This window comes from Carcharodon carcharias, chromosome 3 (genome assembly GCF_017639515.1).
Source record: "Carcharodon carcharias isolate sCarCar2 chromosome 3, sCarCar2.pri, whole genome shotgun sequence".
Taxonomy (NCBI): domain Eukaryota; kingdom Metazoa; phylum Chordata; class Chondrichthyes; order Lamniformes; family Lamnidae; genus Carcharodon; species Carcharodon carcharias.
Window position 1 is genome coordinate 63,904,560 of NC_054469.1, and position 24,234 is coordinate 63,928,793.

General features: G+C 41.7%; 1 protein-coding gene across 2 annotated transcripts in view; it reads right to left on the reverse strand.

The window, feature by feature from the left end:
• LOC121276101 (voltage-dependent L-type calcium channel subunit beta-2-like) overlaps window positions 1–24,234 on the reverse strand; it is a 118,475-nt gene that overhangs the window by 27,290 nt on the left and 66,951 nt on the right. The window contains exons 6-9 of one of the 2 annotated variants that reach the window (XM_041184053.1): window positions 15,653–15,672; window positions 4,653–4,733; window positions 3,227–3,285; window positions 1,683–1,792 (exon numbers count right to left, since the gene is read on the reverse strand). In XM_041184053.1, coding sequence (XP_041039987.1) covers window positions 1,683–1,792; window positions 3,227–3,285; window positions 4,653–4,733; window positions 15,653–15,672 — 270 coding nt within the window. Of the gene's footprint in view, window positions 1–1,682; window positions 1,793–3,226; window positions 3,286–4,652; window positions 4,734–15,652; window positions 15,673–15,817; window positions 15,952–24,234 lie in introns of both variants that reach the window. The other variant, XM_041184052.1, reaches the window with a different exon arrangement.

Below are 24,234 nucleotides of genomic sequence, written 5' to 3' on the forward strand. Positions count from 1 at the left end.
TTATACATACCCAAAGCATCTGCAAAGGGATGGCATTAATAAAGTAAAAGAATAAAAAAAAAGCCAAGACAATCAGGTTTGTACAGAGCACAGAAAATGTGTGTTACACAGTTACTGTATATACAATGGAAAAGCACAAACACAAAACCATCTGTTATTCATTTAAAGTAATACACAAATAGTACAGTAAATTTCACAGTGAGGCTAGTGCAAGAAATGGGAAATGTCACACTGGTTCGCTAAGGAGTGCTTTACTGGGTTAAGTTATATTGCTGGGCCTGAGTAGAAACAGCTTTAATCTGCAGTTGCCCATGTCATAACTGACCTGTCAGTACTCGATACAGACACCAGTGGCAAATAAAAACAAAGCATTTGAGTGCCCAGCATGAATCTCATATAGAAGTAAGCAAATGAAAGGATGAGAGATTTTCTAAAATGAACAGAAGTTGAATATTGAAACATTCTATCTCCATTATACTGTTCTAGAATGAATCATTTCCGCTGGGAGTTCTGGTTTTAGCTTTGTCTGGAGCACAATCATATGGACACTATGGCACAGTAGCAGTGGATTAGTAACTTAGATGTGTCGACTAATAATCTGGAGACAAGTGTTGAAATACCACCATGGCAGTTTGTGAACTGATTTCAGCTAATTAGCTAAATTTGAAATAAAACAGTAGTAATGACCATGAAGATATCATACTGGTAAAAACTCAACTTGTTGTAATGTCCTTTAGGGAAGAAAATCTGCTGTCCATACTTGGTCTGACCTATAAGTGTGGTTAATTCTTAATGGTCCTGTGAAATGGCCGAACAAGCCATAAAGTCACCTCACCTCCACCTTCTCAAAGCAATCAGGGATGGGCAATAAATGCTGATCTTTCCAGTGATGACTACATCTCATAAATGAATACATTTATAAAGGAAAGATAGAATGTATGCAGACAGGCCAAATTTGCAATCTATTTTAATGCGAGATGCATGACGGTTTCATGACAGGATATTTTCATTTTTGGCATTTGTTTGCACAAAAGGACACAGCAGGAATTCAGAATAAATTAAAAAAAGATAAGTTACCTGGATATTCATACTGTGTGAGGCAGGTGTGAAATTTTGAATTATTGTGACTTAAGTTTAACCAGATCAGGGGTAACTAGCAGAAGCCAAGTTTCTTATAGAGGCTGGTGTGATCATCATGCACCTCGAATTTATACCCCCCAAACTGCTAGAAGCAAACTGGCAGAAGCCTGGGAATGAAGTTATCTTAAATGAGAACAGTATTTGAAGACGGTAAGAAAAAGCTCTTGGAAAATCATGAATAAAACAGTAACAAGAAGAAACAACTCCTTAAAATCTTCCATTAGAACTAAGCTTATTCACAACATTGTGTATAAAGCTATTACTTATGTTTCATAGTCAGATCAGAAAGAAAGATTATAGAATAACTAGTTTATCTCAGGTGAACAGGAATTGACTGCACTGTAAGAAACAAGAGTTACACAGACTTTACTTTCTAAAGCACACACATCACAATTTTTGGACATGCCAGTGTGAACATAAGCTCAGGTATGCTTTAACTTAATGTATCGACTATACACAAAAGTCAATTGACCCAGTCTCCCCATTTTGCATTGGGATGAAAATAAAACAAAACCATACTACACATTATGTACCTTACTTACCCAAGCTGGATCTGGTGTTAGAGCGTTCAATTATTGCATGCTTACTGGGGTTATTTAACACTGAGCGTTTGGCAAGGGAGATATCAGCTGTGACCCGTGTGATTGATATCCTATAAATAAATAGAAAAGGATGAACGAAAGGAAGTTTGTAATTTTAATATTTCAAACTGAAATATTCCATTCAACAGAAGTGCAACTAATACATCATGTACTTAAACTGCAGTTTATGATATCCTAAGAATTAAATTATTCAATTAGTTTACTAACTGCACATTGTGCATTACTTTAAGTAATTAAATTAAAATCAAACGTTTGGGTAGATTGACCCATATGAAAATTTTGCTGATTCTTATCAGAAGGCAAGCCCACAGACTTACAGACATAAAGCTTTACTGAACAAGCTTCAACTCCAGAATAAATATCAATTCTTCACTTTTCCTTTTCTAATTTCCTACCATTTTCTAACCACCTTTCCAAAAGGTGCAGCACTGGGCAGCATTTACCTTCTGGTAACTCATACAAGAAGCCATTTTGGTGGGGGGCACAGGTGGTGAATTTTGGCAAACCTATTTGATCTCAATGGCAAAATCAGGCAGGGTTCCTATCATTGCAAACCCTAAAGTGTACATGTAATTTGGACATAGCGGGCAAGCACAACAGCAGACCTGTGAGGAACAGCCTGTCAGTCACCATTTAGGTTCAAACACAAACAATACACTTGAATGGGGTAATAGAGGGTGTCAGAACTCTCAGAATTCTACCTGTATAAATCAACACCTCTATATAAAAGGGGAAAGAGGAAAGAAAAGTTGAAAAAAAACTGCATCAAAAGAATTTCTGAATGCCTTGAAATCATTGAACCAATATTTCACTTGATATTCTTCCTACATTAAAAAGAATGACATGCACATGGAGGTGAATCGCAAAAGTTTACTGGTTGGGTTACAGGATGTAAATGGAATTAATTTGGCAATACACAAGGCTAATGGTAATTAAACCCAGTGATATTGAATGTTTTCAACTTTCAATATTGATCTATAGAGACCAAGTAAAGTGACTGAATGATTCAGAGGACGAAGAGGAGAATGAAATCTTTTTCCAAGTCTTCAGCAATCTAGCTACATATCATTCTATGATTTAATCACAATCACTTAGTCAGAGAAGGAAGTACCTGTAGTGTCAAGTTCAAGTTATTTCATGAATGATGATAACCTAGGAACCAGGATTGTGTCTCCAACCCATTTGCCCACTCTTCCAGCCTACTTGAAACTACTAAATACAAAATCCTCTTGACTATGATTGTCAAAAACAAATTTAAAAAGGGTGAGTGCAATCCAGAACAGAGGGAGAGCGTTTTAGAAATCATCAGGTGTCCACAACCCGATGTGATCAACAAATTTAACTCACTGTCTGTCATTCCGCTCCCTGCAGGGAATGCCAGATTTTGGAACCCCTCCTTTTTTATTAAAGCATTGAGGATTCAATCTACACATTGCCCCTACTTAATTCACCACTTCCCAAGAATCCTATAGAACTGGACTTACCTTCCTTCAAATCTGTGTTTCAGAAAGTCAAACAATGCTTTTTGCATCATGTCTGTCACCTAAAGAAAGGAATATTACAAAAAGAAAGTTTAATTCATGTTTTAACAGTAAAATACTTGGAGGATATTTCCACATATTTTGACCTACAGTTTAAACCTGAATTTTCACAATATTTTATTCTGTAGTGTTTCTAGGATTTCAAAATCAACTAGGAAGCCAAGTGTGATGAGTATAATGCCTGGATTTGGTGTCAAGTCTGGAACACGGAAAAGTACGGACCAGAAAAGTCTGTTTGATCCTAATATCTCTCAATTGTCCACACCATAAAATATTGATCCAATTCTCCTATAACATTCTCTGTGTTATCTTCCTCATTACCTCAAGTAACTCATTAAATAGTACCAGATAGAGGGTGGTGAGCCTGTGTAACACACTGGCATGTTCCCAAGTCAGCATTCACATGTCATCACCCCACGGATTTGGTTTGTATCGTCACAATTCAGAATACCAAAAATCAATAGAAAATGATCAGATCCCTCGACCATCCAGTACTCAGTTGCATTTTGAGTTCAATGCCATCTTTTAGGTGTGCTAAATCTGAAGCAGGATTCCCACCCTATCAATGCAAATGCATTTATTCTAAATTTACTAGTCAAAATAAATTTATTGAAAATATATTTTTTGCTGGACTGCAGAAGGCATTAATGCATATATGTTTCCGTATTCCAAGCTGGTCCCAAATTCAAACAATTTCAACTGAATGTAGTCAATAAACATGAGTCTACCACAAGAGCTTTATTTGGAAACATGGCATTTTTCAGTTAGACTATTCAAAATGTCAGAACCCTAATATTCTAGTAAATGATAGAGAAGATTTGAGTTAAGCCTCCAACCTGCACAAATGAACAAAACTGGAAACTGCTTAAGCAATTATTACTTAAAAACTATCAAAAGTTCCTCTTACTAAAACTGAACCAAATAAAATACACAATGCACATATAGGAAGCTTTTTACACTCTATGTTTGAACCCATATTCCAATGTGAAAGTATAAAAGCCCCCCCCCACCTCCAAATTCTATTTATCTTAAGAAATTTGTGCCTTTCTGTGCATCTCACTTCTAAAAATATTGGTAACACTGATTGGTACTGCCCACAGCAATATGCAGCCAGCTGCACCAATATACCAAACCGACACTGCAAAAAAAGAGCTCTCATGTTTGCTTTGAGGAATGTAAGAGCGCTGCTTCTCTATTACCCCAATCCAAATGTCCTGGTACTCTGTCTCCTTCCCTCCCAAGAGGCAACATTAAGATCCATATTGTACAGCAATATTTTAAAAAAACGTCGTCTGTAAAATATAGAGTATGCCACAGAAGTCCAATAAAGCTGCTTAAGGTCTATTCTTGATCTACTTGACCTACTTACCTCATATCCTTTCAGAGAAGGCCCCACTAAAACTACTGGTCGCATAGAAGGCACTACATCATAAGGAGGGATGTGCTCAGTCTGTGTGAAGAAAATATATTCTTAGAAAATCATGAATAGAATAGTTTCCAATTTTTATCCCTTTCAATACCAATTTCATAAGTAATAGCACCAACAAATCTCTGTACATAAAGTTGTTGTCGGATTAAAATTCATATTTTCTAGAAATTGTGTTCACAAACATTGAATGAATCAATAGTTCCTGCTGGATTGTTTTGATGTCCCTGTGGTAAATACCAAATGCACCCCAGTCCTAATTAACAGCTTAATTACACAGTGAAAAATGTCCAAACTAACTTTTCCAACTAAAAGCATAATTGAAAACACAATTTTTAGATGTATAAAATGAATATTTATGTATTTTAGCTGTAATTTTCCTTTCCATTATTATACTTAACAGTCAAAAAAGGACAAGCCTTCCTAATGTGCTTATGGTGCGGTGATCCTGATTGCTTTGGTGACTGATGCATAGTGTCAGCACCTGTGCACAGTAACAGTTGCCATACTAACATTGTATGAAATTTGGTGCGTGGAAAAAGTAAAGCAAAATCCACTGCGGGATTTCAAATGTTCACCACTCATCAAAAGACAACAAGTTGTGGAGTAAACAGGAACTGGGTGTGTTTGGTCCCTGGGGGTGTGAGAGACTAAGTAAACATTTAAACAGCTTACAAACGCACGACATTGCAGAATCTGAGTCACATTTAACTGCTAAGATCTGAAAGCTACCACTGCTAATTTGGCTGACAAGGATGCCAATCTCCCAATCTCATATCATGAGTTTAATATAGACAGGAGCTCAGAATCTCTTCCATATTTTTTCCCAGTTAAGATTCAGCCCTCGCAAAATTAGGACAAAATTGCAGACTTCTAAATTTCTCTAAAAACATAATAATATTGTATCTGTGGAAACGTATTGTGTATACTAACTTGTTTCTCATTTAATTTCCTTGAGTGCTCGACAGTCTATAATTTGTATTGACTAATGTAGCTCTGCTCGTCCCGAGTAACACAATAGTTAACTTAATTAATGGGAACCCCTTAGGCAAGAAGCCAAAAGAGAACATACTAGTTTGTATTTCCTTCAGTTGTAAGGCGAGAATATTTGGACCCAACTGCAGGCAGGCATGGAGGCGGCAGGGTGGGGACAGAATTTTGCGCTCAGGTGCCGGTTCCCTGGCACTATTTCTGCCACCAGGCCATATTTCCAGGAGGTGGGTTGAGGAAGCAGCAGGGTTTTCCGCCCGCAAGTGGCAGCTTTAAGAGGCTTTCTACCATCCTTAATTGCACAGCGAGCCTGCCCTCTGGCCACTTATTGGCCAATTCTGGAAAATCACAGATGAGTGACAGTTCCCCACACAGTGCAGGCTACTGACCCCCATTTGGGCATGATAGTAGGCTCCTGAAGCCCATGGGGGAAAATCCTGCTCTAAATTACAGAAATAAAACTACACATGGAAACAATCAAGCACTCAAATGTTTTTTCATAAATACAACAATTATAACCAAAAACAAAGATCAAGTTTATCTCTAGGCAGATTTAATCTGTTTTGTCAGCAACTTTGTGTATTAGCATTTTCAGAACATTAGACCATTTTTGCCTAAACTCCTAACCTTGTTCTAGAAAGTATACAACTCCCAGTGGAAGCCCTTATTTTTTTGCTGATCAATTACTTGTTCAGGCACGGTTGACACAGAATGTACAAATACACTTAGGATTTATTTTATTTCCACATTACATTGCTTTTGCAGGCAGTACAGCAAGAGATTAAAGGATTAGAGGTTCAAAGTCACAGGAAGTGGATTCCGTATTAGCTGATGTAGGGGTCAAAAATCCTCAACGTCTTTGATATCAGCATAAGTGCCAGGAACAGTCTGCTACCTGAACACAGAAAAGATCACTGGGAGAGGTTTCCTCAATTGCAGAAATTGGCCGGAAGAGGTCGGGAACCGCGACACTGGAGCAACTAAAAAGACTCAGAACACAAAGGCAGAGCCACATTAGTTTCTATTTGAGGGGCCAAAGCAAAAAACTGAATGAGAAACTACTGTGATTCAGGCCAAGACCCTAGCATGGGCCTCTTTTCTGTCCAGGAGAATCAGAGAACTCCATTAGTTATTCTTCACTTGCCTGGCTGCAGCTCCAAGATGGAGGAATGAGGCAACACCTGGCCTGGAAGCCCCAACTTTTCTGGCCAGATACTCGAAAGCACAATTACTCTGTTTTGGTTGTTTGGAGGTTCCACATCAAACAAGGTCCCCTAGGGAAACTAGCAGAGAAGGCTGGGATTTAATCTATCCAGATATCAGCCTGATTCCTGAACCTTTCACTGACTTAGTGGCAGTGTTCTGGAGACCTTATGGAAATTTGGGACAATAGTACCTGTGTACATGTCACTTATTTGGAATTCAACAGGGAACATAAGGGAAAGTGCCTCAGTAATACGGCAGAATTTATACATAAGCAACCAAGGGTCAGAAACCGGATTATAGCTGGAGCCAGGTTTGTTGTGGCTGTTTCTCTCACGTCCAACTTCTGGAAGTTCTGATCAATTATGGAATGCGGGCGTGATGACAACCCACACTCTGTGAGTAAAGGGTGTGTATCTAAAGATACACAGATTGATTCCTCAAGCTTCCGCAACAACGAGAATAGAAGCGTAATGTGGGAAGGCAGGCCCTGGTACTCTGCCTCTTCTGTGGAATTCCTGTTGCAATACTGGGTCCTCAACTGGAAAGCAGAGGCCAGCCTCTTAGACCAAACAGGCAAGGCTGAAAGTGACAGATATGGTGAGCACTGCCTGACACATACAGAGTTAATATGGGACTGAGTATAATACCATCCACACAGTGATGCGCCTTCTTACATGACCCAGGCCCAGGAATCAATATGGTGTGGAGCAGAGATGTGAAAAGACCTAACCCATTGAGATAGCTCCTAGCCTGTATCCTTTACTGAACATATGTAAATAGTTCTACTTGTTACTTACAGTAAGACTTACAGTTAACCCACTGAAGACTACGGAGGCTTCTTTAAGAGACACCGTTCTGTAACCAACACCCTCCCAACATGGCGGCAGCTGGGGATAAAAAACCCTCAACCTTGCTTAAATGCTGAAACAAGCCGAGATGTTGGAAGACTAGGAAAAAACTTCTACAAAAATTCTTACCTGAGAAATGCCCAATGGAAGCTGAAAATGCAGAGGAACTTCATCAGAAAACACTCCAGAAAAAAGGCCTGGAAGCTAAAGGCAGGGATTTTTCCTGCAGCAGAAGATTCCATTGAAATTCCCTTGGAAGTCCAGCTTCAGAGTGCATAGTCCACAGATCCTGTAAGAGTGCGCTAAATCTTTTAAAGTTCCAGGCTGCAGCCAGTGCCAAGAACCTTTTCCCTAATTCAGTGTCAAGAGGTGCCATTGAAGAAAGCCTGTCACTAAAACTTGATTCACCAGTTGGAGCCCCAACACATAGTCTCTGAATTCGTTAGATAAAAGAATTATGTATTTAAATCTCTTGAGAACTTTATGGCTGTACAACTCAGAAAATGGCGAGCATAACTTTAAATTCAAACACCTCGTTACTTGGCACAATAATCCATGGAATGAAAGAGCTTGGAACACAGCTGATCCAGGGAGCTATTGCTAAGAGTCTTCAAAAAGCATACCATCACCAATTTATGAAGCCTGCCAAAACCAGCAAACACAGGAAATACCTTTTTCTTGGAGTCGACAGAGATGTCATTTTGAAATTCTATAAGCTCCTAAAGCTGCACATGATTTAAATATTTTTGACATGGATCATAATTCAACACATCCAACTCAATTTGGACTGACCCAAGGCCCAGACCAGTCACAAAATTGGGGTCTTGAGGAAATGATTTTTAAGATATAGTATCACTTCTGGTTTAAGTAAAAAAAAATCAGAAGAAGAACAGCTGATTATGCTGCTTTACTCTATTGGCCTGATTGCAGACAACATCATTGTAAGACAGGGTATTAATGTGTCATCCGCCAAATTTAAGGAGGTTTTAAAATCCTTTGACATTTATTATAACTTGTAAACCAATAAAATACTGGAGAGTGCTAAATTCAATAAGAGAGTCCAACTGCCTATGGAACCTGTCAAGTCCTTCATAAGTGATTTCTACGGGATGGCAGAGGGTGCGAATACAGAGATTTAAATTCTGAACTCAGACAGAACAGTAGTGGATGTGACAGGCAATGTACTCTCTGACCTCCTACAAGCTAAAGGAGATCTAACCTTGGACAAGGCAGTCTAGATAGCTAGACTGTCCGAACTCTGTGAGCAACACAGGGCAATCCTAAAGGGATAAGAATAAAACATAGGGCAGAAGTCAATCCTCAGCCCAGCTTATCAGGGCACAAAGACACAGGGAAAGTCCATGCCAGGGAAAGAAATTCCTGAACCGCTCAGCAGAGCAACCTTGCCAGCGCTGTGATACGAAGGGCCTTCACAGGAGAGATCAGTGTCCTGCGAGTACAGCCCAATCCTCTCACTCTAACAGGATTGGACACTATGGAAAACTCTGCAAGTCAAAACCCCTGAAACACACAGAAAGCCGAAAAATAATTCACAAGGTCGCGAAAACCCAGAAGAGACATAGCCATGCTTCTTGGATGAGATCGATATTGTGATTTCTCATTCTGGAATGCAGACATCTTTGTCAATGGCCATCTAACTGATTTGAAATTAGATTTAGGTGCCAGCATGACAGTCCTGTCAGACAAGGAACCATGGCTCATGGCTCAAAGACCTCTGGCTTCCAACAACAGATACTCCACTTTATGGGGCAGGAGGAATCCAGTCACTGGCATGACACTGGAACCACTGTGGTATGGCAGAAAAAAGATCTTTGAGCTGATGTACATCATCCAGAACCAGCCTCTCTCTCCTGACCAGGTATACCTGCACAGCCTTGGATGTTAAGGCAACCACTGCTGTTAGTCAACCAGAACTACATGCGCCTGAGCACTCAAACACTAACAAGTATTCAGATCTGGACTTCAGCTCTGAACTTCCTTCTTCCTTTGCAAAGCAGGTTCGTCCATTCTCATTGCAAGTCCTAGAGAAACCCCAATGGTCAGACCAGCCTTCCGTCCATGAGATAACCATGTGCCTCCAGCGGAAGAGGTACAAGATAATGATCAGCAGTCTGAGAATCCTCATCCTCCAACTATGATGATGGTACAGATGGTCAACACAGCAACCACCGTGCACACACTGCAGCTTCCAGCCAGAATTCCATGACCACAAGGGATGCTGGAACCTGGTAGCAGTTTCCCACCATCGACAACAAAAAGCAGAGGTGAGTGTATCACTAAGCCTTCTTGCTGCAGGAATGCTCTTCCTCAGCCACAGAGGGCATCGAGATGGCACACACAGAGAAAGAAGAAAGAAGCAACATGGAGACGAGCACAATGTTCACCCACCCAGCAAGATGCGATTTAGAATAGTAGCAACCGCTGATCAACACAACAGCCGAACTGACCAAGTGCGGTTCAACACGAAGCAATGGAAGAAAAGGATGAAAGTATAGCCGAATGCCAGTCCAACACCCAAGCCAACAGGAACAAGTAGAATCAATAGAGGGCACCTCTCCTCTGATAGAGCTGCGAACAAGATATGAAAGGGTTGGAAGGTTTATAAGGCCTCCAGACCGCCTGAACCTGTAAATTCAAGGACTTGAAGGGGGAAGGGCGTGGTGTGGATGGGGTCGTGAGAATGTTGTAATAATGCTAATACAGTAATTGCAATAATATGGTAACAACAATGCAAATTCATTAGACTGATAACAATGCAAGATATGGAGTAAACTAGTGTAACTCTATATACATTGGATGAAGATTTGGAGGAGGTGTTATAAGGGTCTGACACATACAAGGTTAATGTAGGACTGAGTAGAGTACTGCCCACATGGTGATGTAAGATGACCCAGACCCAGAGGTCAGAGCAGTGTTGAGCAGAGACGTGAAGAGACCCAAGCATGGAGATAGCTCTTAGCCTGTACCCTTTACTGTAAATAGTTCTACTTGTTCATAAAGACTTACAGTTAACCTACTAAGACTATAAAGGCTTCTCTAAGAGACACCATTCTGTAACCAACATCCTCCCAACAAGCAGCAACAGTTGATCCCTCACACTTGGATTCAGGGGTGTAAAAGATTCAAGGAACTCATGAGGGGGAGAAGGGTGATTAGTGTCCTGTTTGCAGGTGCTGAATCCCACACTTTCCTAGAATTCTGCTGCATAGCACTCCTCAGACTAACATACCTTACTCTCCCTCAAGTCACCTCCTCACATTCTCATCTGAACACCCACTGACACTCACTCTCATCTCAGTACCATCCCATGCATACCCCCCCAGTCATTCTCCTCAGGCGTTCTCATTCCATCTCTCCACACAATTCATTTCTCACGCCTATAACTCTGCTTTCTCTTCCTGTAGAAGAGAGCACAGGACTCCTGAGGGGTGGGTTGTGGGGGGGGGGGGCGGAATGGAGCACCGGAGGTGGCCCTCCAGTTAAGCAATCCTGTCCTCTGCAGAAGCAGCAGTAATGGAGATTACCAGGGTGGTGGAGTGCAAGGCCATTGACGATGGTGAGACCGCCAGTCTCCTAGATACCTGATGACAGAATTAAAAATCACACCTGCCACTTGGCACACAACCATCACTAATGTTGATTTGTCACCACCAAGTGAAATCTGAACATCTGCACAATGTTGGCTCTTTACCCATCATTTCCTGCAGCTTTGAGCGTGACACAGGAGCTGGAGAGGGAGAAAGCAGAGGAGTCCTCAGGGGTCACACACTCTGAAGAAACACTGGCACAGGACATATGAATATCCTCCACCAGCTTGGTTACACACACTACAGTGAGCCTCCTAAATTGTTTGAAGTATTTGGGTGACTTTGGTGGTGCATTGCAGAATGAATCAAAATAACATGGGTTAATGTGCAGAACTGTCACTGAATGAAGCACAAGCATGCTTACTGAGGAGCTACGGCATGCCAGGCTCCTAAACTGGGATGAAGAAAAATTCCCCGCCATATATTAAAAGGTAAGTTCAACATTTGCATTTATCAGTGCAATGCAATTAAGGTTATGGACCACTTTGCTGCCTCCTTATGCTATGTGTACTGGCATATCAAGTTCTTTTTCAACTCTTAATTATGGAATATAGGAAAATACAGGATGGGAAAGGCTCTGCAGTCCTTTTACATTCACCTCCGTGTGAACCTTTCTTCTACTGGGCTTGAGCCTGTGTAGAGTTTGTGGAAATCCCAAACAGTTCACTGAAGTGGGGCTGGAGGAATGCCAACAGGTCTTCTATGACCAGCCTACAAATCCGCGAGCTTCCTAACTCCAATGTGCTACAAACTTGGGTAGTCCTATCTCTGTACCAGCAATAGTCTGTCCTATTGCAGTTATGAGGTCCTGCTCATTCAAACAGACCTCCAGGTGATTGATAACTCCTTCTCGGAAGCTTGTGAAAAAGTGAGCAAATGGGCCTTTCACTAAACATCCGGAAAGCTAAGGCTCTCTTCCAACCAATCCCCACTTCCTTCCCAACCTCCCTCCCACCACAACAGGCCCAGTGCGTCCCCCTCCCCACCCCCATCAATTAAGAGCAACAGTAAAATTCTGGAAAGTATAGATCATTTTCCATATCTTAGAAGCCTCCACTTGATGAACACAGACACAGATGACAAAATTCATCTTCACCTCCAATGTGCCGACTCAGCCATCAGCTGACTGAGAAAAACAGTATTCGAGAATCAGGATCTCAAACTTGTGACTAAGATCATGGTTTACCGGGTGGCACTGATCCCCACACTCCTAAACACTTCAGAGACTTGGGCAGCCTACAGCAGGCACCTCAAAACACTGCAAAAGTACCACAAGTGCTGCCTTCAAAAGATTCTCCAAATCCAGTGTCAAGGAAGGTGGTCCAATAGCAACATCCTCTCCCAAAGTAACTTGCCCAGCATCAAAGCACTAATTACCGACCAGGACATGTTGTTCACGTGCCTGACACCAGACACCCGACACTCTTCTAATCGGAACTCGGTTGTGGCAGGAGACTCTTAGGAGGACAGCAGAAATGTTTAGCTATGTCCTCAAGCATCCCTGAAGATGTCAAACTTTTCCTGTCAACTAATGGGAGTCCCTGGTCTGTGCCTGACCAAGATGGAGAAGTCTCATTTCGGAAGGTACCAAACACAGAGAGACTTCATCAAGAACATGCAGAGGTGAAGTCGAGGTGTCGGAGGGAGCGCTCAAACCTCCAGACAACTCAATTACCCGACCCTTCAAGCACCAACTGCCTTGCATGTGGCAGATTCTGCAGATCACTCATTCGACTTATCTGCTATTTCAGAGCCCATCGAGCCAGACAGAGTGGAAGCAAGTCATCCTTGATCCCGAGGGCCTGCCTGAGAGAAGATGAGGTCCTGCAAACTTTGGGGTTTCCGGGTTGTCTATGCTTACCAGCTATTTGCCCAGAAGCAAGTCCTGCCGAGAGGTTTGCAATGATTTGAGAGCCACCTGCTTGCAGCTGAATTTCTGCACACTCATTACCGTGGATGACAAAGCCCTGAATGTGCCCACTGATCTTTACAACCAGAGTCTGATGTGGCAAGATCTCCAAATTGTTCTTTGATGGTTTGTGAAACTCAACACACAGCTGTCGATGGTAGGAACATGACTGAGAGATTCTGCAACCACGCTCACTGTATTCATGCCCGAGGTTTCCACAGCAGGATGTTTCTTATATAAAAACAAAAAAACTGCGGATGCTGGAAATCCAAAACAAAAACAGAATTACCTGGAAAAACTCAGCAGGTCTGGCAGCATCGGCGGAGAAGGAAAGAGTTGATGTTTCGAGTCCTCATGACCCTTCAACAGAACTATGTTGCTTCTCAAGGGCAGTCTGCAGAACAGACTTTTGCTGTTGACACTGAATTGCAGACAGAACCTGCAGCTCTAATGCACCAAGTGAGCTGTTGTGGTTTATGCTTGTGATAGACCCTCTTTCACCTGTGGCCTGGTGAGGCTGAGTCACAAAAGAAAAACTCAGCAGGACTCAAAAGGATGTTGTAACCCCACACATCACCACAAAACCTTTCTTCATCTCCCTCATCATATGTTTTCTACATAAATTCACTGATGTCCTACTGAGTCTGGGCTGGTGCCTGATACAAGTGACGTAATTTAAGCAGAAAATGGAAGGGACTAAGACATTTGTGTTAAAAGCAAAGAACTGCGGATGCTAGAAATCCAAAACAGAAACAGAAATAGAGACATTTGTTTTGTTTTCCATTGTCGTGTTCCTTTCTCCACAAGCTTCAGATGCTTTCTGTGTATCATAAGTTCTGGCATGATGCAGGCAGTTTTCTTTTGATAAGAAAACAATATCCAACAATGTATGTATTATACAAAATTGCAAACACCTTGCTCATTGACAATATAAAAAAAAGTACTTTCATTTAAACAGCTCTCCCTGTACATAAGCACAAATAAAGTAAACAATCTTCCTCAGCTGCTACTAAGGGTTTCTCTTTCTAGACCAATTTAATATTCCATAAATTACTTTATTGTCTCTCTTTTGTAATTCATATCCAGGATGTGATTGAATTAATTAACAGTACTCTGAAGTAAAATTATTTAGGCAAAGACACCTGTAACCTGCTGTAAACTTAGTTTGTGGTAACAATTATTCCATAATTTAGGTAAGAAGAAAGTCCTTTCATCGTTAGTGATGTCATTGTTAATGCAGTGCCTACCAAGGCTCTAAATGGCCAGTGGAGCTAGATTAGTATCTCTAATTATTTTAACTTTAAATATACAAATACACTGTACCTGCCATGACTTTTCACATTGAAAAGATCAATGTGAAACAACAGGTACCTCAAATAAAACAGCTATCGGTTTTATTTTCATGAACATTTGTTTGTCAATGCCAGTGCTGACATGATGGCCCGAACAGCCTCCTCCTGCACTGTGACAATTCTGTGATTCCGCGATTTGCTTAGAAATATAACTCACTATTACTTTAATACGAACAGACGGTTACAAATATATCCCATTTAATTTTGCAAGCAAATATTCATTACCATATGTAACGTCATGTCAAAAGCAGACATGTGCACTAGGGATAGGCAGTGTAATTAAGCAAGTTGCTTGCAAGGGAAACAGATACAATAGCACTTAATGGTCTTTGTCCAAATTATTCACACATCTATTTTCTTTCCAGATGCCACTAACACTTTTTATACGACCAACACATTTTCTCCCATTTATTTCAGTATGTTTTTCTTTTCATCCACACTCATTTTCTGTGTTAAATTTATTTCCAAATAGGTACAAAATATCCAGATGTAAATGATTAACAAACCAGTAACTGCAAATGACTCAATGTTCAGATCATATCTTAAAAAACATAACATGCCAAACAGCAAAGCAGAAACATAAATCATCAATATGACAGAACTTAACACAAAAAAGATGTATTGCTTTATTCAGCAATACACAAAAGATCAAAGCATAGTGACAACAGCCATAAAATAAAGACTTTTTTTCTCTTTTTCCCAAGCTAATGCGAAGTTTACACAAAGTACTGAACAATCTAATACAACACTGATAGTCCTGTTGTCCAATTGCTAGGTAGCAGGGAATGTCCCAGTGGCATAATTAGCACGATTCTTGAAAGGTTATGCATGTAGCTAGCTCTGTAAATGCGTCTTTTGCGCATGCTTTAGAACTAATCAAATCTGAATCTCCACAAATCATGTATCGCAATTATATGGTCCAAGCATTCACTCATTTTTCAAGATTGAAGCTTGTTCATGGTGATCGAGTTAAAGGTTTCAATGCTAATTATACAATGGGCAGGACCAACATATAATAATATCAACTTACCGATTTCTGCTTCTGTTTAGCTATAGAAGCATTGAAGAAAAAACAAGAATAACAGAGCATGCATGTTATTGACTTTTCACAGGACACAAACAAATACAAGACTTGTTGAGTGACATACTGCTGGTTAGCACGTGCGACAGACTGCAGTTTAGGAAGTATGGTTACCTTCTTAAAGAAGGGCATTCTTTTCTCTTTAGACTGGGGAGACGTTAGACTGTTTACACTGGCTATAGGGGAGCGGTGGTTTGCTGGGGAATCATTGTCTTCTGCATCTAAGCCACTGGCATCTAAATCAAAAGCTACACAGGCAGATAGGTCCAGGGTATCAGGTAGAGGGGAAGGAAGGAAAACAGGAGTTGAATGAATGGGAATAATCAAAAAAAAATATACAGAGGAACATATAAAGTAAAATATGGCAATGTACAAACAATAAAAAAAGGAACCAAAGACAACATATCAATGTATGTCAGATATAAAACAAGAGACAAACATTGAATTGTGCCATAAATACCGAGAACTTTAAACCGGAGCTTCTGCAAAAAAAAGTAAATAAATTCTCTGCAGAAAGAACATGGCTCAGTAATCATTACAGCAGCAAAATCACTTCAATGTTCATTTGCAACCATCAAATTGAAACTCTATTGGGAGGTTTGTTAGCAGTGGCATAGTTCAAGTAAGCAATCATTTATGAGACTTTCAATGTATTTGCCCTATTTATGTAGAAACAGACAGTACAGGCTGTTCAGTGTCCAGGAGCATTTTGTTGCAGCACTTGGGTGACTGATTTTCACAAGGGTGTTTAGCAACTTACCACCTTATGAATCTCCCATTACCATCAATTCAAACAGAAAATACCGGCCTGAGACTCCTGGGGTAATACTTTATGGGGGTGATGGGGGTCTCGTCTGCCAGGTGGACAGCCAGTCAGAGCACCAAGTCGCCTCCTTTGAGAAGATCTGCTAAATTAAGTGCCACTTGGGCAATTAACAAGTCAGTGGCATACCTTTCCCAGGATCATGGACCCTGGGGGCAGGGTTCCCGCCTGCTAGCCAGAGGCTGACATCTGATCTCATTGAATGGCAGCAACTGCAGGAAGGAAGTGCCTGATGCAAGTACCCACTTGAGGTGCAGGATTGTGGATGGACCCAGGCACAGTTGAGCGATGGCAATTGTTCACAAGGCGGGGGGGACAGGGGTAGGGGGAAGCGGATTAGCAGCAAGGTTGCGGAGTGGCACTCAGCAGCACACCGCCCCTCCCCACCACTTCCTGATGATCAGGCACAGGGCGCTTTTGAAAAACAGAGCTCCAGAAGCTCGAAAGCAACCCCGACTGGTTCTCTTTTTGGGATCCCTGCATTGCGGGACCCCTACCCATCAGTGGTTGAATACCACAGATAGCAGGATGAGGCTCTTAAGTGGGCCTTAGCTGCCCTCTTAAGGGCCCCAATTGGTAGTGGGGCAGAAAGGATGTCCAAAGGCCTTAAATTGGGATAGGGATGGGAAGGTGGCGGGGTCCCCACCCACCTCATTAGATGACCTAGGGGAGGTAATTAAATTCAACATACACGCTTATAATTGAAATAATTACATTAATCTGTAAATTTATTAATTCAATTCTTTGCTTGAAATCACATGTTTTCATAGGATCAAGGTGCATTTAATTTATTTGGCTTGTTACTATGCTTTTCTGTTTCCCTTCTCTCAAGGCCTCAATTCATGTACTAAATACCCTTCCAGGAGGTACTGCCAAGCTGGATAACCATGGCTCCCCACTAGACAGGGTCTTAAGCTACGCCAGGCTTCCTGATGAGTCAGCATGCAATATGTTTAGGCAATTTCACAAGCACCAGCTCGCGCTTCCTTTGGTTGCAAAGCAGAGATGGCAGAGGCAGAAGATGGCAGCCTGCTTTACTGCTGGGACCAGCATGGACTCAGATGTTTACAGCACACAAGAAGACCACGTGACCCATCGTGTCCACGCCGGTCAAAGATCTGACTACACTAATCCCATTTGCCAGCGCTTGGCCTGTAGCCCTGGAGGTTATGTCAACAAAAGTAAATATCTAAATACTTCTTAAATGTTACAAGAGTTTCTGACTCAACCACCCTTTCAGGTGGTGAGTTCCAGACTCGGTGAAAAAGTTTCTCCTCAACTGCCCTCTTAGCCTTCTACATCTCACCTTAAATCTATGCCCCCTGGTTATTGACCCCTCTTCCTAACCACCCTATCTATGCCTCTCATAATCTTATACACCTCTATCCAGTCACCTCTCATCCTTCGCTGCTCCAAGGAAAACAACCCCAGCCTATCCAATCTTTCCTCATAGCTCCAGCCCAAGCAGCATCCTGGTAAATCTCCTCTGCACCCTCTCCAGTGCAATCACATCCTTCCTATAATGTGGTGACCAGAACTGCATACAGTACTCCAGTTGTGGCCAAATCAGCATTTAATACAATTCCAGCATAACCTCCTTGCTCTTGTATTCTATGTCTTGACTAATAAAGGCAAGTATCCCATAAGCCTTCTTAACCACCTTATCCACCTGCCCTGCTACCTTCAGAGATCTATGCATATGCACACCAAGGTCCTTCTTATCTTCAGTGCTTTCCAGGGTCCTACCATTTATAGTTTAATCCCTTGTCTTGTTAGGCCTCCCCAAGTGCATTACCTCACACTTTTCCGGGTTGAATTCCATTTGCCACTGTTCGGCCCACCTGACCAGTCCATTGATATTTTCTGCAGTTTACGGCTATCTTCCTCACTGTTTAACACCCTACCAATTTTCATGTCATCCGCAAATTTCTTAATCATACCCGTTACATTTGGGTCCAAATAATTTATGTACACCATAAACAGCAAGGGCCCCAGCACCGAGCCCTGTGGAATCCCACTGAAAAAAGACTTCCAGTCACAGAAACATCCCTCTACCATCACCCTCTGCTTCCTGCCTCTCAGCCAATTTTGGATCCAACGTGCCACTTTGCCTTGGATCCCATGGGCTCTTACTTCCTTGACCAGTCTGCTATGAGGGACCACGTAAACCACATCAAATATATTACCCTCATCAACACTCCTGGTTACCATCCCATCAGTCAAATTTGTCAAACACGACCTTCCCTTAAACTCATGCTGATTATCCCTGATTAATCCATATTTCTCCAAGTGCATATATATTCTGTCCCTCAGGTTTCTTTCTTGTAACTCCCCACCACCGAGGTTAGACTGACTGGCCTGTAATTTCCTGGTCTGTCCCTTCCTCCCTTTTTTAATAACAGGACGTTAGCAGTCTTGCAGTCCCCTGGCACCTCACCTGTGGCCAGAGAGGATTTGAAAATTACTGCCAGGGCCCCTGATATCTCTTCCCTTACCTCCCTCAACAGCCTGGGATACATCTCATCCAGGCCTGCGGATTTATCCACTTCTAAGACCACTAAAACCACTAGCACCTCCTCTCTCTCTATGTTAATTTCCTCTAATATTTCACAGTCCTCCACCCTGATGTCTATGCCTTCGTCATTCTTTTCCATTGTGAAGACCGACGCAAAGTATTCATTGATGACTGTACCCACATCTTCCGGGTCCACAGACAGATTACCTCTTTGGGTCCTTAATTGATCCTAGTTTTTTTCCTAATTATTCTCTTGCTCTTTATATATTTTTAAAAAACACTTTGGGTTTTCCTTTATTCTACCCACCAATGCTTTCTCATGCACTCTCTTAGCTTTCCTAATTTCCTTTTGAAGTTCCCATCTGCACTTTTTATACTCCTCTAAGGACTCTGCCTTATTGAGCCCTTGATATCTGCCATAAGCTTCTCTTTTTTCCTTAATCCTAACCTTCACATCCCTTGACATCCAGGGTTCTCCAGAATTGGTCCCCTTTTTCTTTACGGGAACATATTTGCCCTGTACTTTTGCAATTTCCTCCTTGAATGCCTCCCACTGCTCTGACACAGTTTTATCTGCAAGTAGCTGCTCCCAGTCCACTTGGGACAAATCATATTTCATCTTAGTAAAATTAGCCTTTCCCCGTTTAGAACTTTTATTCCCGGCTCAACCTTAGCCTTTTCCATAACTATCCTAAATCAAACTGTGTTATAGTCACTATCTCTAAAACGCTCCCCTATTGATACACCTTCCACCTGCCTGGGTTCATTTCCGAATATTAGATCCAGAACTGCCCCCTTCCTTGTTGGGCTTTCTATGTACTGGCTAAAAAAGTTCTCCTGGATGCAACTTAAGAATTTTGCTCCCTCCCCAACTTGCATGCTTGAAGCCCAACGCAAACTGGAGGAACAACACCTCATCTTCCGTCAAGGCACTTTACAGCCTTCCCGTCTGAATATTGAATTCAACAACTTTAGGTCTTGAGCTCCCTCCTCCATCCCCACCCCCTTTCTGTTTCCCCCTTCCTTTTGTTTTTTTTTCCCAATAAATTATATAGATTTTTCTTTTCCCACCTATTTCCATTATTTTTAAATATTTTTAAATCTTTTATGCTCTCCCCACCCCCACTAGAGCTATACCTTGAGTGCCCTACCATCCATTCTTAATTAGCACATTCGTTTACATAATATCACCAACTTTAACACCTATGTGTTCTTTTGTTCTATTGTTGGTGACATCTTTTGATGATCTGCTTCTATCACTGCTTGTTTGTCCCTACAACCACACCAACCCCCTCCACTTCTCTCTCTCTGCCCCCCCACCCCCCCCCTAACACACACACACCTTAAATCAGCTTATATTTCAACTCTTTCTTGGACTCGAACTCAAGTTCTGTCGAAGGGTCATGAGGACTCGAAACGTCAACTTTTATCTTCTCCGCCGATGCTGCCAGACCTGCTGAGTTTTTCCAGGTAATTCTGTTTTTGTTTTGGATTTCCAGCATCCGCAGTTTTTTTGTTTTTACCCCTCTCTATCTCGTCTGAATACCCTACAACCAGGAATGTTGAGCTGCTAATTCTGCCCTTCTTTTAGCCAAGTCTCGGTCATAGCTATGATATCATATTTCCACGTGCCTATCTGTGCCCTCAGCTCATCTGTCTTATTCCTCCGGCTCCTTGCATTAAAATATATTCCATTTAGCCTTGCTAAACTCACTTCTTTCTTATCTAGCCTATGCTTCCTCTGCCTTCCAGACTCAGTGTTTTAACTTCTAATTCCATCTCAGCTTCTCTCCCCTCTGAACTACTTTTCAGGGTCCCATCCCCCTGCCAATTTAGTTTAAATCCACCCCAACAGCATTAGAAAAACTCCCCGCAAGGATGTTGGTCCCATTCCTGTTCAGATGTAACCCATCTTGTACTGGTTCCACCTCCCCCAGAAATGGTCCCAATGCTCCAGAAATCTAAAGCCCTCCCTACTGCACCATTTCTCCAGCCACGCATTCATTTGCCCTTCTGCCCCTATAGTCACTACTGTATGGCACTAGGACTAATCTGGAGATTACTAATTTTGAAGTCCTGCTTTTCAATATCCTACCTAACTCCCTAAAGTCTGCTTGCAGAACCTCATTTCTCTTTCCTCCTATGTCACTGGTCCCAACGTGGACCATGACCTCTGGATGTTCACCCTCCCCCTTCAGAACGCCCTGCAGCCATTCCGTGACATCCTTGACCCTGGCACCCAGGAGGCAGCATACATCCTGGAGTCATGTCTACAGCTGCAGAAGAGCCTGTCTATTCTCCTACCACTATTGCCCTTCCACGCTTCTTCCTCCCCTCCCCCAAGCAGTTGGACAGTGCCATGGCCTTGGGTCTGGTTGGACTCCACAGAGGAACCATCACGCTCACTGTTTTCCAAGGTTTGCGAGTGAGATGCACTCGGGGGATTCCCTCACTACCTGCCTGGTCCCCTTCTTCTGTCTGGGCAGTCACCCATTCCCTCTCTGCTTGCACCTCCTTAAGATGCGGGTGACCACATCCTAAAATGTGCTATCCACAAACCTCTCAGCCTTGTGAATGCACCGTAGTGCCCCCAGCTGCCGTTCAAGCTCCAAAACCAGGAGCTCGTGTCGCTCCAGTCTGAGGCATCTCCTGCAAACATCTGGTTGTCCAGACCGTCAGGAGCATCTTGGGTTTCCCACATGGCGCAAGATATGCAAATAATGGGACAGAGCTCCCCAGACATATCTTAACTAAATAGAATATGGACCCTTGCTTTTATTTTACCCTTATTCCTACCCGAGTCTCGCTGTTTTAAACTCTCTCCCCAGAAGTCTCCCTGTTTTAATCTCTCTCTCCCCTAAAGTCTCACTGTTTTAACCTCTTGCCCCTGAAGTTGTGCTGTTTTAACCTCTCTCTCCTCCGAAGTATGCCATGAGGGAAAAAAAACAAAGGACAAGATAAATCAAAACAAGGGGAAGGAATATTCAGGTCAATAGGCCATGATTGGAAAAAGTCCAATCGGTTTGAAATTATTCTTTGTAATTAAATGTAAGGAAAATTATTATAAAGTAATGGGAGGAGTTTAAGGAGAAGCTACAGAAAATTTGTCCTCATTCTGTTCCAATGCCACCTGCTCACACCCAGCTGAAGAGCTAGTTCTTATTACCACATGCAATTGCAATTTAATCTTCAAGAAATAATGTCATGCCAAGCACTTGTATATCAGTGCATCCAATTTCCAAAGCCTTCCTTACAACGCACGGCTCACATTTCCGCTTCAAACCCACACAAATAATACAGTAATACTGCACCTAGCAATGCTCTAATCAATATAGGGCTCTCCATATTTTATAGGGATACCAATCATACTACAGATATAATTCATATTTAAACCTGTAGACCCAATGTCAATCCTGTAAAATATTTTGATCCTACAGAGATTAAGGGGCTAATTTTAACATGCTCAAAACCCATTCACTTACACAGAGTTAAAATCAGACCCTAAAAATCACTGCATTTCAAAGTAATTTCCAATGCCCAATACAACTAAATGTTAGAAAGTGAATACTTCTTGTTATCCTGAGCAACAGGGGCTTCAGAATTCTATAGCCACTTTCATCATTTGCTATTTGTCATAGACGGACCACTTTCTTCCACCAACATCTCAGCTCTGCCTTGGTTTGCTCCAATTTGCATGTATTATGGATGAAAGAGAATTCATTGAAATTAATTTTTTTAAAGTATGATCCATAAAAAAAGCTCTGAACTGCCCATGCTTTTACTTTCCCGGTTTCCTAATAGCTTTTCAATATACTCTATCTATTTTGGAATAAGGTTCCTTTTCATCATCAGCTCTTGTCTTTACGTTTCTGCAAGGAGCTAAACTAAAATGGAAAGAGCTGAGTTGAATATCTGGTTAAGAATAATACTGAAGATTTAAAGATGCTTAAATACACTATGGTCCCTATGTGTTCTGTCCATGGCAACTTCAACCGTTGAAACACATTGGGCAGGGTTGAATAATATGGGTAAGGTTGAACAATATAGACTATTATATTTATATTTTCCAACTTGGTTTCGTTGGAATTTGTTCCTGCATGCCCCTCAGGGGAATCAACGAATGGGGAAGTGCAGCAGTGCAAATGGCACATGCTTTATTGCAGGAAAAAGGAGGAGCTTTTCTCCTCCCATAATTTTGAACATTCTCATAGACACTATGACTTCTTGTCACATGGCAAGTGTTTCTACTGTCAAATAGTGCTCAGAGGTTACGCAACAACTTTGTGTCATTTTATTGTAGGAACAGCTTCGTAAATGAGTGATGGAGCCATGCAGGGCACGGTAATGCCAACTTGTTGAAACCATTGTTGAATTCCCGCTGGTAAAAGGATCGAAAACAAGAAGGCACAAATTTAAAGCAATTTGCAAAAGAAGCAAATGTGATGTGAGGAAAAACTTTTCTTGAGTCTGGAATGCACTGCCTGGAAGTGTAAGGGTGGAGGCAGGTTCAATTGAAGCATTCAAGAGGGCATTAGATGATTGCTTGAATAGACACAAGGTGCAAGGGTATGGGGAAAAAACATGAGAATGGCACTAAGTCATAAAGCTCATTCGGAGAGCTGGTGCAGACACGATGGGCTGGATGGGCTCCTTCTGCATAGATACTACCCTTAGTCAATAGTAAAATATGTTGGGGTTGGGGAAGTGGTGGGGCTTGGAGAGAGAGAGCTGTGGAGAAAAAGAGAGAGGAACAGTGGAGAGTTATGGCCACCACTGTTGCTGTATAAAGACAGCTGGTTTAGTTACAAATGGATTTCTGTAGATTCTAGAAATCAGCATATTTATGGATTTTAGAATGATTTGCTTCTCAACCTTTCATTTGTATTTAAGGCTTACTTCCAACATTTTAAAATTTGAACATTCTAAAATTGCATAAGTTCTAAATACAGGAATAGGAAGGATGCACGGTTAGTTGGCTAGTCTCCAAGGAGTTGATTGTCATCTCGAACTGGACAAGGTCACTGAATTTTAGCTGCCATTGTCATTTTTAATAAATCTCTGAACAGTATTACAAGCCAAAGCTTGTCTTCACTTCCAGGAGATCTGTGAACCACTACGCGCTGGAGTTAATGCTCAGGGATCACTGATATTCAAAGTGGATGAAGAAGTGAAATGAATGCAATAAATGAAGAG